We start from the raw sequence: 16,263 nt of genomic DNA, 5'->3' as shown, positions 1-16,263 counted from the left end.
GGCCTCGGTCTACCCGCGGAGAAACCCGGCCGGGAGCGCCGGATCCGGGGCACACAATGAACCAAAGCCCGGAGTCTGACTAGATCAGGACCGAAGACCAGTTCCTGGGGGAAAACAGAAGAAAACAAAACGAAGACTTGTTTTTAAAGGTAAATAAAAACAAAGTTAATTGATTAAAAACTAAAAAGAGATAAGGAATACTGGAGTATGTTTAATTTTAAAGTCAAAGCCTGCACCTCTGCATTTAGTATCTTTGTTTCTTTACAGGCAAATCAATTCAGAAAACTTTTTGGCTTTTTGAAAACTGTAAATATTATTCAATAGGACATATTATTATTATTATTGTTGTTGTTGTTGTTGTTGTTGTTATGGCCTTATTTAAAATATTGTATGTAAATAAGACCGATGATCCCAAGCCCAGAGGTAAATGTCCGACAGAATGGCTGAAAAGAAAAGAAAGAAGCGGCTGCAGGGGTTCATTCAAAGTTCAGACCTCAGCAAAATATATTCAGGTGACCATCGCAAGGTCATTTTCTGATGTCAGCCTCTGATCTTTAAAGTGAAAGTGCTGCAGCTCTCCACTACTCCACTCCTTCAGTCCTGTTCACGTGACTGTAAATGAAACCGATCAGAGAAAATCTGCAGACTTCAGAATATGAAAAGAAATGAAACTAAATGAAAGTGTGGGGAATGTGCAGAGGCTCTGTAGAAGGACAGACTTCATGATGGGGATATAAATGGTAAGTGGCCTGTACTTCTATAGCGCTTTACACACCCATTCACACACTGGTGATGGCAGCTACATTGTAGCCACAGCCACCCTGGGGCGCACTGACAGAGGCGAGGCTGCCGGACACATCTTTGAAACATGTTAGTGAGCAAAAGAGTGAAATCAGAAGGAGATCTAATAGTATTTCACAAAAATCTTTTCAGGATGAAATCATGTAACAGACTTATTCTTGGAATAATTCAATGAGCAAACCAGACCAACATGTGTTGACTCCAAGTCTGCATCAGGGTCTGACAAATACAATCATTCAGGATTAAACACCAGCCCTGGGCGACAAACACCTGTGGTGAAGTATTTTAACCACTAGAGGGCGCAAAAATTAAAGCGTGAGGCCCAGACAAATCCAAACTGTAACAAAACCTCAGCAGAAGTTATTAATTATATTAATATTATTATTAATTATAAAAGCGAGTCTAAGAAAAAGGTAAATTCTGAATATTCTGCTAACTGTCGTGTTTGATTTCCTCCGAGGACGGCAGGTGTCCACAGTCAGGACAGGCTGACAGATTCAGAGGCTTTTGATGATACACCAGGACAAGTTCAGCGATACATGAGGAAGAGCTACGCAGGACCAGCTGAGAGATGAAGAGCATAGCCAGGCTGTTCTGTCTACTTCACCCGGTTTCCTTCTGGCAAAGGTACCCTCACTGCCATACTGAGAAAGTTTCCTCCCCCAGGCTGTTCAGCTATCTTAGTGAGGACCTTCACTGACATAATGGTTTCCTTAGCCCCTTACCCTAACCATTAAAAATTAATGCCTAACCCTAAACCATAACCTAATTGTAACCCTGACACTAAAACCACATTTTGAGCCTCAAAAAGGCTTCAAACTTGTGAGGACCGGTGAGTGTGTCCTCACAAGGGACTGTTGGTTCTCACAAGTATAGTAGAATGCAGATTTTGGTCCTCACAAAGATAGCTGGACAGGAACACCCACACACACACTGAGTTACTTTTGCACAGCCCACTGTCATCGTTGCACTTTTCTTTTGTACTTCTGTCTGCTGTTGCACTGTTTTTGTTTTTAGCAGTTTTTGCACACTTGCACTTTCTGTGGTCCCATGTTTGTCTGTCATCTGTAGCACTGTGGTCTTGGAGGAATGTTGTCTCACTTCACTGTGCACATGGCTGGAATGACAATAAAGCCACTGGACTTTTTATCTCTCCATAATCCATCCTGTTTGTTAGGGTTAAACTAACGTGTTCAGAGTGGGATGGGCTGTTTGTCAGTGGTGGCAAGCAACGGTTGCGGCGCCCTCTATAGTAAAAGGTAGAGCCCCGTCAGCGAGCCCAGCTTAATACAAAGACATGTGAAATCATCCTAAAGCAACCTCACAGTTTCCAAGACAGCGTGAATGTGACTAAATAGTAAATGGCCTGTATTTATATAGCGCTTTAATTAGTCCCTAAGGATCCCAAAGCATTTTACACATCCAGTCATCCAGTCATTCACACACTGGTGATGGCAGCTACATCATAGCCACAGCCACCCTGGGGCGCACTGACAGAGGCGAGGCTGCCGGACACTGGCGCCACCGGGCCCTCTGACCACCACCAGTAGGCAACGGGTGAAGTGTCTTGCCCAAGGACACAACGACCGAGACTGTCCGAGCCGGGAATCGAACCGGCAACTTTCCGATTACAAGACGAACTCCCAACTCTTGAGCCACGATCCTCTGCTGTTAGCGGTAACCACGAGGATTTATTCACAGTCTGCTGCTGTACAGAACAAATGTAGGTTACCATACAAAAACAGATGTGAGTGAGTGTAAATGCGCGCTGAGCGCAGCGCAGCAGGGCTGCGTTCACTGGGCGCGCGTCCCTGCAGCTGTGCAGATGTTTAGTGTTGTTTCAGCTCAAATGACAGAGATGCTCCACTTCCTCCTCTCGTGTCTGATATCTTCCTCCTCCCTGCTGGATTCCTCTTCCTCCCATTCTCCTGCAGAGCGAGGCAGCGTGGGCGGACGCAGCAGGACCGAAGATGACAAAGAAACAAACTGCTGGACCGGTCAACAGAAAATCCCCCAGAAATGTTTGTGTACACGTCGGCACATGAGCGCCGCTGTCACGATAACTATTCTTCACTGTATCCACAGCTCTGCCTACAAAGGTGCCTTGATGAGCATCATTTAGAAAGGACTTTGATCAGGTTCAACTTTTTCATTTTGCAGAAAGTCTAAAAGATGTTGTATTAATCAAAGATGCATCTCTACGTTCATCGATGGCATACAGAGAATCAATGTGTGGAAGAAAGAACTGCTTCAAACACGTGATTTGGTATGAATGTAACACAAAGGAACAGTTTTTATACTTTGAATGTTGTGTTTGGGCAGTGGCACAGTGTGGTTTGGATCTTGTGTTAAATCTCGGTGAAAATCGTGACTGAAGTTACAAAGCATCTCACCCAAACACCATGTACTGTAGTTATGACGGTCGACACTCAGCGGTCGGCCCAGTCCAGTCTACGGCACGCTCCCCAGCTTTCATAGACAATCCTTTGAAAGTACGACTGCAGCAACATGCTACTGATGAACGCAATCACAAAGACGAGTACAGGTTTTCCTTAGCAACAGGTGGTTTCCAGGAGTCACTAACTGGTCTGGAGACCTTTGACCTGGACTCCAGCAGTACATCACCCACTCGCAGCCTGGTTTTGGGCCTTATTCTCTTGATCCCACCCGTAACCATAATTGTCACCAACCAAAGCTGTGGACAAGTTAAAGTCACGTGGTCAACATGCAAAACTGCAAATTGCACAGGGGCAGCTCACCCTGCTGTGCAGAGCTGCATCCAGTCAGAAGATTAAGACAGCGTGCAGTAAAGATGAAGCGCCTGCTAATTAAAAACCACACCCTAAAAACACGGGTTAAAATCCTAAAACGACTTCCTGTGGGTGATACGAGTGGATGGATGAACTTTAGCATTACTGCACCTGATGCACAATAAACCCAAAGAACGATTTGAAGTGGACGGCGAGGTGCAGGAGGAGCCCCCATCATAGTGGAACAAAGGAAGAGAGGGAGAGATCTAAAAGGCTAAAATTGGAAAACGCTGGAGCTAAAAAAAAAGATGCAGTGAGAACATCTGCCCAGAAATAGTCTGAAACACATCCTGTTATCTGCTCAGAGCGACAGGTGAACAGTGCAGGACAAAACTCTGCACTCGGGTTTCTGCCGCCATGTCCTGTTTGGCCATCTTTGAATTTGAGGTTCTGATACATGTAAAGCAGCTGTTTCATATTTCACATCTTCACTAATTTCATGCAAACCAACAGACCCGGAATTACCCCGGGCCTCTGAGGGAAGTGAAAAACAAGCTTCAATTAAAGAACCAACAGTTACAAGAACAAAGGAAACAGAATGAAGAGGCTGAGACGAGCAAAAATAACGCAGGGTGCAGGCTGGGAGGGGGGCAAAGGTCTAAAGCTCAACAGGAAGAAGGTTAGAAGCTTACAAGAAATGCAAACTTGGAACGAGAAGTGTTTACAGAAGGGATTCACCCGAAAACAAGGACGTGCACAACAGTGACAACAGAATGAAGCTGGCAGGAAGCAAAGTCGGGACAGAAAACATGTCAGTTTAAAACATGACAGGAAAAAACTAAAATCCCTGCAGATTAAAAAAGTTCAGATGAACCTGAGAAGCAAACTTTCAGCTCATGCTGGCTTCGTGTCGGCTCAGGTCTTTCTAAGGCAAATGTTTAAACCACAAATCAAAGAGGCAAAAGAATAAAGTCGCACTAACTGCTCGCTTCTAATCGGCCAATCGCGTGGCAGCGCCTCAGTGCACTCAGGCACGTAGATGCATTTTTTGGACACTCGTGGCATGTGAAGAGTTCTGGTTTTAAATCTTGTCACAGTTCAGAGACGGCACTGTGAAGGAGTTGCTCTCATGACACATCGAGCGATGCCATTGGTCAGCCAATCCAGCCACATCACATTTTTGGATGGTTGCTTAGAGCAGGTAGTCGAGTACTCGGTACCAGGTACCTGCACCTGTGGAAACCCTGAGAGTCGAGTACGCACTGATGGAAAAGGGCAGTGTGAGACAACCCCAACAGGAGTGGGTTTACAGCTGCAGGCCGCTGACCTTTTCCTTCCTCGTCTTTGGCAGCATGAGGTCACGACACTGTGTTTGGGTCTAATACCAGCAGGTTGCACCTCCGACTGTCACCGACGCCCTGACGCTGTACCAGCTGCTGCAGTGAAACGGACTCGCCTGCTGCATCGGTTTTTCTCTGCAGAGTTCAAACGACGGGGCATCCTTTCATTCCTAACGCATTACCCAGTCCACACCAGCGCACATATCAGCACCATATTCACAGGTGATTAGAAACATCTGCTAACATCCAGCTGTGACGCAGCAAACACATCAGATTTTGCATTTGTGGAGTATTTGTCATGCAGAGGCCTCAGCAGTGTGTTGTAACATGCAACGGTCGGAGCAGGGTTATCATGTTTGCATAGACGTGTTAGTCAGACACAGAGGAGGAGGGCTCCTCTACGGGGGGAGGGGGGTTAGAGAGAGAGAGAGAGAGGAAGTGGAGTCCACTGCAGACTATAACAGCTCAGACTCAGCTGTCAGCAGCACTTCAGCTTCCCATTCACAGAGCAGGAAAGCAGACCACAGGTGAAGGCAACATCTGTATGGGAGCCTGAGCAACATCTGGAGTTTATGGTGAGAGAACCATCTGATGCACCTTTAAGCTGATGACAGAGCTGTGTTATTGGGTCAGTCTGTGATTAATGTAAGAGAGGTGTAGCTGTAGAGGCGTGATGCGTGTGGAGGCAGCGTGGTGGACCTCGGCTCACCGAGGCTCCGGAGCCCGAAGAAGCAGTAAAACCTGCCGGAGGCTCAAACAAACTGTTTCGGGATAAATCCGTCACAGGGGAAGAATGCTCCACCACGCTGCTCTCTGCTCGCTCAGCTGCTTCATGTGACTTTGTTCTGCGTTCAGAGCGCTTCTTACTTATAAAACTTTGTGGATGTTGTAAAGGTTATTTTTCTGTTGAGTGAAGGAAACATTAACACACGATCTGACCTTTCAGCTGCAAACCTGAGTGAGGCAACTCTGACATTTAGATAACATTAGCTCACATCGGTGCAGGCCAACTTATTACACGCACAGAAAACACTCAAAACTTTTTTTCTTTAAATATCTCAGAGGAAGGAAGGAAGGAAGGAAGGAAGGAAGGGAGATTAGAAGTGATCAAACATCAGAAGAGCTCAGAAAGTTTTAGAAAACTGAAAAAGCGCATCACCATCAGATGAGGACGTTTGTCGGTAATCTCCTCAGCTGATGGGATATTTGTCACGAGTGTGAACAGCAGATGTAAACGCCACGCTGTGGTGATGCGTTGCTCCCAGCTGCTGTAAGAAAGAGCGAAGTGTGAGGGCAGAAGCTGCGCTCTCCTGCAGCATGCATGGATGAAACAAACACACGGAGAGCAGGATGTTCAAAAGAGCTCAAAGGTGCAAATGAATCAGATGAACTCAACAGTTTTGCTCTAAACGAGCGGCTGCAGAAAGATTTTCAGCAGCCAACTGTAACCTCGGTTGTGGTTTCCACATTAATATAAGTGTGCCAGCTGTTGCTCGCTTATACCTGCACAGGCTGGCGGCATGTGCTGTTTTATTAATGTCGTTTCATCCAGCAGGTTTCTGTTTGGTTTACTGATTCAAGAATGTGGAAACATGTCACGTAATGTCAACAGTATGAGAAAACGAGCCCAAAAACAAACACAAACAAGCTCATAAACACGCACAAACACACGTCAGGATGTAACGGCGCACGAACGCAGGAGCCCGAGCGTGAGGACAGATTCTGCTGCAGGACGCGCAGCTTACAGAAATATAACAGTCAGAGCTGCAAGGAAAAACACTTCTGTGACATGATTGAGGCTGACTTCATGTTTTACTCAGAAATCCTTCAGTTGTGTTTTGTGTCAGTTTGATCTTTTATTTCTGACCACAGAGTCAAAAACAGGGTTTGTACTGACGCTGCAGAGGAAGAGCCGCTGGTTTGTGGTCGAGCTGCACTGAAGATTCAGATGAAGTGATGTGGTCATGTTTTCATGCTAAACCAAAGGGTTCTTTTTCTTAACCTACATGTGTGTGTGTGTGTGTGTGTGTGTGTGTGTGTGTGTGTGTGTGTGTGGGGGTGCGTTCACATGCATGCTGAGAAGTGGAAAAAACAGCGACCAAAGAAATGACAGCAACAAACCATCCACACCGCCAAAGGTATCAAAAAAACCACAGAGGGTTAATGTGTGGATTCATTTCTTCTCACATCCCCAAACTCGTGAGGATGTGCCGACAAATCTATCCATACTGGTTACATACTGGTTACATACTGGTTACATACTGGTTACATACTGGTCCTGGTCAGTTATCAGAGCCCAGATTAGCAGAATATCTGGTTTTGTTGTGCTTGTAGTTTTTTCTGGTTTACTCTGTGCTGGGTCGCCTGTTTCCCCTCCTTCCTTCAGCTTGTTGTTAGTTTGTTTCTGGTTTTCACTTTGATCTGTTGCAGCTGACGCATTTAAGTTTGATTTAACGAGTTTAAAGTGCTAAAAATAAAGCTGTGGCCAGCAAGTAGCAACAACTACCCACAGTCTGTAATATTTTTATATTCTACATAGATCTGCTCTGTGAAAGTCTCTCACTGGAGTAGGTGTCACACAATTGGTCGGTTTGGTGCAGGAAAAGAGTGAAAGTCTGACTCGGAGAGCCTGGATAAACAGAGGCCGCTGATAACCACCGTCAGCATAGCTGCTGTCTCTGCCTTTGGTCGACTGGGCTAACACAGAGGCAGCCTGGCTGCGTCTGTCCTGCTCTGCAAGCTGGTACCTAATGTCCTTTAATGCACATATTAAACACATATGTAAGACTGCGTTCTTCCATTTGTGCAACATCTCTAAAGTTAGAAATATCCTGTCTCAGAGTGACGCTGAAAAACTAGTTCATGCATTTATTACTTCCAGGCTGGACGACTGTAATTCATTATTATCAGGAAGTCCAAAAAACTCCCTGAAAAGCCTTCAGCTAATCCAAAATGCTGCTTTGGATTCAGGAGACAGACTATCTCTACTCTTAAGATTAAGTTTTTAACTTCCCCCTTTGGTAAATCTTATCCTTAGACCTGGATTAGGTGACCTTAGGTGGCCTCAGTGTGGTCTTCTGCTGCTGAAGCCCACCTGCCTCATGGTTTAACATGCTGTGTGCTTTGGTCCAGCAGTCAGTCCACAGTGGATAAAGAAACAGCCTGATACAGAAACCTTTTTCACCTGGGTGGGTGAGGTGAATTTCTATTTGTAATAACAGCATTGATGTAGTCCTGTCACAGGAGGCCCGGAGTGATGTGCTTGGCCTCGTCTGCACCAATCAAAGTCACTGACACTGAAACCTTCACTGTTTGTGCCCGACAAACACTGTGTGGTTCAGACCATCCAGGAAATGGATGCTCTTGTTTTACTGAGTATGAGTGTTTTACTATCGAGTCAGAACGAATGGGGTCTGCTGGTCTGATTCGTGAGAGCTTCAGTTTCAAAGAAGTGAGTTTGTTTCCATAACTGAGTCACAGCAAACAAACAAATGCTCAGGAATGACATCGGGGAGCTGGATGAGACTCGTTTACTTAACAAATGATTCCTGTGAATGTTTACAGCCTTCACACAATGGCTGGAGTTATAAGCAAACTTCCCTTTAAGTCTCATAAACATGAAATATCAGTGAAGGTCCTGCACCACGTCCTGTGCCTGTCAAAGGTAAAAGCAGAAGCTTTGCAGCTGTTATTGCATAGTCAGCATCCTCTCAGTGTGTATGATCAGATACTACAGATGCAAACTTTGGGAACTTGTATCCCAAAAGAATGCAGAGTCCACGAAGTCCAGGACGCAGGTCCAGGAACCAGGCTTAGCTAACGTCTCTGAGCTGAGCTCTGGTGTTACAGTGGACATGACACACACATGTTTAAAGGCTAATTTGCCTCCTGCTCTAAAAAACGGTCTTATTTAAGTCCGTCTATGAAGCTGACGTCTTCAGAGTTTGTAGCGCCATCTTGTGCCACTACAGTGCTGTCATGTGGTTGGTTGGTTGCCACTAACAGACTTACATTAGCTTATGTTAGCTAACTAGTGATAGAATCAATGATGCAGTGGAAAACAAGGAAACTAAACTAAAAGCAGTCTAAGGGGTACTTTTGCGCTGCCCGTGGCAACAGAAGTGGGTTTGATCCTAAACTGTCCACACCCGTCAGCAGTAAGTGGTTCTCCACCCATCGCTAGCTGCACTGAAACAGGAAAATCCAACTGTTAGCTGTTTGTGTTTGTAGCGCACTTTATGGATGTGGAGGAGAGTCAAGTGCACCGCTGGTTTACCAAGCTCGAGTCCAGCACGCCTTAGGTTTGCTTGGGGTTGCAGACGAACAGTGCAGGCAGCTGGCAGAGCAGATGTTCACAAGATGTAATCGGCATTATTTTAAGCAATGTTAAAGTCTTAGCCCTGCAACTAGGGCTGGGTATCGTTACTGATTTCTAGAATCGATTCGATTCATAAGGTCCCGAATCGATTCAATCCACGATTCGATTCTAATTGAATCGGGGAAATTTTGCCTCAGACAGTCAGAAATATTATAATTATAAAAGAGTGGATGGATGGTTAAAGTCTAATTTAACATGAAGTTATATCAGGGTAAAGTCTGGGGAATCCTGGTATCGGCGCTCCGTTGATAGTGGATTCCTTTCCCGGGTTTATTTTTGAACTCAGAGTTTGTTGAGCCTGCTTCCTGGAGTGATGTGATATCAAAAAAACTTTATGTTTGTTCTTGTTCTCTGAAAAGACCCTCGTAAGGGTCGATAATATAACACGTTGGTGCATTTAGTCGACATGATCGTCCCCTGTGGCTCGCTCTGAGCTGCAGCAAACAAAGGGACAGGCCATTTATTGGTGGCTCTGGCACAGGAAGTAAACATCCTCGTTCTAAAGCTGTGGGCATTCAGTGGCTTTATGAGACAATCAGCAATGTGGAGATGGTAGGAAAAGAGGAACAGCACACTGCAGGGACACGCCACACGCTGCCTGATCAGGAGTTTAGCTGCTTCCCTGAAATGGAAACTGCTGTCTGATCCTTCTTCATATCGGCTCTTCTGATCCACAGTGGAAGTGTCCATCTCCACACAGGATTTCTTATTCACTAACAGCTTCTGTTGACTGGTGTAGGTGCACAAGAAACCAAATAGTGTTTCAGGTGGAATTAAAGCCAGCAGGTTGTGTGGTTAGTGCAGGAATGACCACTAGCAGAAATCTGAGGTTAAAAATAACTTTACTAGCACGGGAACACACGATGCAGCCGGTGCTGTCCTGTCAAACCCGACCGTAAGTGTTTTCACAGCGCAGATGAAGGACGAGAGCGCTGCGTGTTGGACTGGGATGAATCAGGATCGGAGGGAAGTGCGTGAAGAGCAGGACAAAGGAAGCGTCCGTGAAACCTTGTTTGTGCACGTGCCCAGTGTAAACAGAGCAGCTCACTGCATGAACACAAAAGGTTTTTTCAGCCGAGCAGCACAGAAACAACGTAACACTGAACATGGGTTAAAGCACAAATGCAGATTCAGGCCTTCAGCGGTCGTTACTTTGTGCTCTGTCATAACGCCATGACGCCGCTGTGGTGGTGCATGCAGACAGTCTGCAGCTCTGTCAGTGGAAACCAAACACTGACCACAGAGAGTCTGTCCACCTCCTCCAAGTGACGATTACGTTTATCACTCATTTCAAAGAGAATGATTCTGCAGGTGGAGCCACAGAGCGTCACCTCTGTCACTGATTTCTCCCGTTTTATTAATGCCAATGAAAAATGTTTCCTGTAATCGTCCTAAAGCTCGTACTGTGTTCTTCGTGTTTGCAGGGATGGCTCACAACAACTCCACCAGCCTACTGTCCAACCAGACGGCAGACTTCAACAGCGTCTTCACCCTGAAGATCCTGCCCCTGCTCTACTTTGTGATCTTTCTGGTGGGTTCGCTTCTGAATGGCGGAGCCGCCTGTATCTTCTTCAGAGTGCCCGCCGACTCTGGGCTGGTGGTCTACCTGAAGAACATGGTGGTGGCCGACCTCCTCATGCTGTGCACCTACCCGTTCAGGATCGTGGCTCAGCTGGAACTCGGCGGCTGGTACATCCACGTGATCGTCTGCCGCTACAGCGCTGTGATCTTCTACTGCTCCATGTACATGGGGATCCTCTTCATGGGCTTAATTAGCCTCGAGCGCTACGTCAAGATTGTCCGAACCTCCCCCTCCTCCATCACCACCACCTCCTGCAGGACAAGAGTAGCCAGGATCTTTTCCCTGCACCACCTGCAGAACCCCAAGTGTGCCCGGGTGTTGGCCGTCCTCTCTTGGACCCTCCTCACCGTTTTCCTCATGCCCAACAGCTTGCTGACGAGCAAGGAAGCCAACGAGGAAAACGCCCGCAAGTGCATGGATCTGAAGACGGCGCTGGGCAAAGAGTGGCACCGGGTGTCCTCGATCTTCAGCGTCTCAATGTTCTGGGTGACTCTGGCGGTCCTCGCCTTCTGCTATGCCTCCATCTCCCGCCGCATCTACCAGTCGTACCGCCGGGTTCGCTGCGATAACAGCGACGTCTGCCGCAAGTCCAACCGGAGCATCTTCAGCATCCTGGTGGTGTTCTTCATCTGCTTCGTGCCGTACCACGTCTGCCGCATCCCCTACACGCTGAGCCAGATGCCGGAGTCGAGCTTCAGCCGGTACGCCCGCTTCCTGCTGCTGCAGGTGAAAGAGGGGACGCTCTTCCTGTCAGCACTCAATGTCTGCCTCGACCCCATCATCTACTTCCTCATGTGCCGAACCTTCAGAGAATCGCTGCTGAGAAAAGTGTCGCGGCGAGAGAGGAGGAGGAGGAGGTCCCTGACCACGGCGCAGAGTCTGAGCAACATTTAGAAGGCGAGGAGGGGAGACAAGGCAAATAAGGCAGCGGCAAGGAGAGGAGAAGACCCCTGAGGAGACGTGAGGAGACGCAAAACCTAAATGTTGAAGCTGAAATCATGTATTTTTTTTATTTGCTGTAATAAAATTGCTCTCTTCTGTTTGTTTCTCGGTCTGATAGAAAAGTGTGTAAATCAGGAGTTGTATGTGTAAAATAGAAAGAGACATGAATGTATATTTTTATCCCTTTATGTGTACATAAGAGAAGTATTCAGAGCTTCAGTTCTTGGTTTTATTTATTGTTCTGACCAAAAGCAGGACAGAGAGGACAGGGAAGGTCAGCGAGGAAGAGGAAGTGTTGACGTGGAAGTGAAACTGAACTGTGATGAGTGGGCATCAAACCTGCAGCATTAAAGTCCGTTCATGCAGAATCTGCTGATTTGCTCACGAGTCGCCTCTTTTTAGAAGCTCGTGTCAAACCGCAGGACGAGCAGCAATCTGACTGTGATGTCATAGTGTTCCTGCTGTCAGAGTCATTACAACTGCTTTATGATGTCTGTATTTTAAATAAAGCTTTTCTTTCTTCTAAAATAACTCCTATTTAGTCATGTTTTCAATCTCTGCTCACTGCAGCTGATGCCTCTCTGCTGCCATCAGGTGGTCATATCTGTCATTACATGTTTGTTTGCAGGTACACGAGGAGCAGCAGAGTGGGATAAAAAATATTAATAACTATTTTGCTGACATTTTAAAATCCCTCTTTTTAAAGTAAATTAAATGAGGTGATAGTACCTGTTCCTCAAAAACACAAAGTTAAAGGGGAAAAAATGGAGTGTAATGGAACCCTGTGACCAGCAGGGGGCGCTGATGACATTCCCAGTAAAGGTATTGTGTGTGTGTGTGTGTGTGTGTGTGTGTGTGTGTGAGCACGCAGATAAGCATTGATCATAAACAGAGACAGATGTGATAAAGCAATGACAGCAGCAGACGTGCAGGATAAACTTGGACAGTGTGCAGTGACGGGAGTTGGAGCTTCAGGTTAAGCTCATGATGCTCGTTAGTATCATTTGAGGAATTCCTCCTTCCTGTACAGCAGCCATCAGCATATAACCTCGAGCAGCAGCATTTTCAAAATCATCACATCAGAACTGTTTGCAGTGAGTATCTCACACCAGAGAGACACAGGGAGAGGGAGGGGGAGCCGGGACCAGGCAGGGGTCATGACTTCATCTGAAAGTCAAACATCTACCTCCCTGTCTGCCGTTACCGAATCCTCCCACAGATTCCAGCTCAGTGCCGAGCTTCGTCAGAGAATCAAAGAGCGATTGTGTGCGTGCAAAATCAAAAGAGAAACCGAACGCTCCATTAGCCAGCCAGCATGACAGAGAGGAGAAGAGCCCGTGAAAGCTTTCAGCAGGGCTGCCAGACCTGCTCAGGTGAGCTGCATCCTTAATCACCGGGTCAGCTCCACCCACCGATTACTTGGAAGAGATGGGGAGATAAGGTGAACGCTGAGAGCAAGGCCAGACCTGTCGCTGTCACCGCACAGGTGAAGAGATCACAGCCAGCCGATGATGGAAAATCTACCTTTAATAATCAGATTTATCTTAAAGCGAGCCTTTTCTCCGCTGCACCTCTACAACCGATCTTAGGCTGCCTCCACATGCACCCACCGAGTCCTGACTCAGTCTGGGAGAATCCCCGTAGAAAGATTTCTTCATGATCGTTATTCCAAAAACATGTCCTGACAGTTTGCCCTCCAGAGCAGAGACAAGCCAGCCTGAGGCAGTTTGAATATTTCCCTCTGTGCTGCGCAGAGATCAGGCTGATAGGGTAACAGTCAGGCTCTCCCATCTGTGAACGGAAGACGAGATCTATTTAAAACTCTTTCCTCTCTTCTTTGGAAAAGAGAAAAAAATCAGCATCTTTTAATCTGAAACCAGGCATTCATTGTGGCAGCAAGGTGGACGTGATGGTGGGAACAGATTATTATACCCATAAGCACTTCTCAGTAACCTGGTCTTCCCCCTCGTCTGTTTGATGGTATCAAACCTATCACTATTCAATTCAGTTTTATTTATACACCGCCAAATCACAACAACAGTTTCATTAATGCCTTTAAATTGTAAGTTAAAGACCCTATATTAGTACAAATACAGAGAACACCTCAACAATCATATGACCCCCTGTGAGCAGCACTTTGGCGACAGTGGGAAGGAAAAACTCCCTTTTAACAGGAAGAAACCTCCGGCAGAACCAGGCTCAGGGAGGGGCGGGGCCATCTGCTGCGATTGGTTGGGGTGAGAGAAGGAAGACAGGATAAAGACATCCTGTGGAAGAGAGACAGAGGTTAATAATAACTAATGATAACACAATGCAGAGAGGTGTAGAAAAATGAAGTGAATAAACAAGAAACACTCAGTGCATCATGGGAATCTCCTATAGGACAAGCAGCCTAGATCTACTGCAGCGTAACTAAAGGGGGGATTCATAATAAATGCATGAACTAGTTTTTCAGCGTCACTCTGAGACAGGATATTTCTAACTTTAGAGATGTTGCACAAATGGAAGAACGCAGTCTTACATATTTGTTTAATATGTGCGTTGAAGGACATGTCCTGGTCAAAAATGACTCCAAGGTTCCTCACAGCGTTACTGGAGGCCAAGGTAATGCCATCCAGAGTAAGCATCTGCTTAGATACCATATTTCTAAGCTTTTCAGGGCTGAGTACAATAACCTCAGTTTGATCTGAATTAAGAAGCAGAAAGTTAGCGGCCATCCAGGTCTTTATGTCTTTAAGACATTCCTGCAGTTTAACTCATTGGTGTGTGTTATCTGGCTTCATGGACAGATAGAGCTGGGTGTCATCTGCATAGCAGTGTAAATGTATGCTATGTCTTCTAATGATACTGCCTAAGGGAAGCATGTATAATGTAAACAGAATTGGTCCTAGCACTGAACCCTGTGGAACTCCATAATTAACCTCAGTGTGTGAAGAGGACTCTCCATTTACATGCACAAACTGGAGTCTATTAGATAGATATGATACAAACCACTGCAGCACAGTACCTGTAATACCTACAGCATGTTCTAATCGCTCTAATAGGATATTATGGTCGACAGTATCGAACGCTGCACTGAGGTCTAGCAGGACAAGCACAGAGATGAGTCCACTGTCAGAGGCCATAAGAAGATCATTTGTAACCTTCACTAAAGCTGTTTCTGTGCTGTGATGAGCTCTGAAACCTGACTGAAACTCTTCAAATAAGCCTCTGCAGATGATCTGTTAGCTGTTTGACAACTACTCTTTCAAGGATGTTTGATATAAAGGAAGGTTGGAGATTGGCCTATAATTAGCTAAGACTGCTGGGTCTAGAGATGCTTTTTGAGTAAAGGTTTAAAGCTGTGACCCTAAAAGGCCTGTAGACCATAACAGCAAACATAGAGTTGTTCTTATTTTCTTCAATCAGTGATGAATAGTAAGATGTTCTGGCTTTGTGGAGGGCTTTCTTATAAAGCAGCAAACTATTTCTCCAGGCTAAATGATGATCCTCTAAATTTGTGACACGCCATTTCCTCTCCAGCTTACGAGTCATCTGCTTTAGGGTACGTGTTTGAGAATTATACCACGGAGTCAGGTACTTCTGATTAGAGACCTTAGTTTTCACAGGAGCTACAGTATCCAGAGTCGTACGTAGTGAGGAGGTAAATGTTATCAGGAAATGATCAGACAGGAGAGGGTTTTCAGGAAACACTGTTAAATGTTCAGTTTCTTTGCCGTATGTTAAAACAAGATCTAGATCAGGGGTCCCTGCGGTGTCCTGCAGGTTTTAGATCTCTGGGTCAGCACACCTGAATCAGATGATTAGTTCATTGCCAGGCCTCTGGAGAACTTCAGGACATGTTGAGGAGGTCATTTATCCATTTAAATCAGCTGTGTTGGTTCAAGGACGCATCTAAAACCTGCAGGACACTGGCCCCCGAGGCCTGGAGTTCGACACCTGTGATCTCCAGTGTGATTTTACATTTTGAGAAAATCCAATTGAGTCTAATCACCCACAATAATTATTTTATCTGAGCTGAGAACTAAATCAGATATAAAGTCTGAGAAATCAGACAGAAACTCTGTGTAAGGCCCAGGTGGACGATAGATGATAACAAGTAAGACTGGTTTCTGAGTTTTACAGCTGGGGTGGACGAGGCTAAGCATCAGGCTTTCAAATGAATTAAAAGTCTGTCTGGGTCTTTGGTTGGTTAATAGGCTGGTGTGGGAGATTGCTGCCGATCACTTCAGTTTGGTCCAAAATCTGTGCCAAAGTGAGGCTAAACTGGAAACAGTACAAACGAACTGGAAACAACGAAAAACAAACAAACAAAACAAAACAAAAACACACTGAGCCCTGGAGTCAGCCTGGGAATACAAACAGAGGGCCGGTGTGGCCACGGTGGCAAGTCATCGCAGATGCTCCAAAACAGGATGTGAAACCATCCCAAAGTTCCACACCAGTCTGAGGGAATCTGAAAACAGGATG

At 45.9% G+C, this 16,263-nt stretch overlaps 1 protein-coding gene across 5 annotated transcripts; it reads left to right on the top strand.

The window, feature by feature from the left end:
• The first annotated feature begins 37 nt into the window (after positions 1–37).
• Positions 38–12,324, top strand: LOC309687416 (P2Y purinoceptor 14). Of its 5 annotated transcripts, none has more exons than XM_082502406.1 (3): positions 38–149; positions 1,270–1,428; positions 10,694–12,324. In XM_082502406.1, the coding sequence occupies exon 3, from the start codon at positions 10,696–10,698 to the stop codon at positions 11,743–11,745; it is 1,050 nt and encodes a 349-aa protein (XP_082358532.1). In that variant the 5' UTR covers positions 38–149; positions 1,270–1,428; positions 10,694–10,695; the 3' UTR covers positions 11,746–12,324. The 5 variants fall into 5 exon arrangements, with proteins under 5 accessions (XP_082358532.1, XP_082358530.1, XP_082358529.1 ...); XM_082502404.1 differs by having other exon boundaries at positions 55–149; positions 1,262–1,428; XM_082502403.1 differs by lacking the exon at positions 38–149 and adding an exon at positions 632–740.
• The last annotated feature ends 3,939 nt before the right edge of the window (positions 12,325–16,263 follow it).

This window comes from Aulonocara stuartgranti (assembly GCF_965226115.1).
Source record: "Aulonocara stuartgranti genome assembly, chromosome: 14".
Taxonomy (NCBI): Eukaryota; Metazoa; Chordata; class Actinopteri; order Cichliformes; family Cichlidae; genus Aulonocara; species Aulonocara stuartgranti.
The sequence above is the reverse complement of the archived record's forward strand: the minus strand, read 5'-3'. Positions and strand labels throughout refer to the sequence as shown.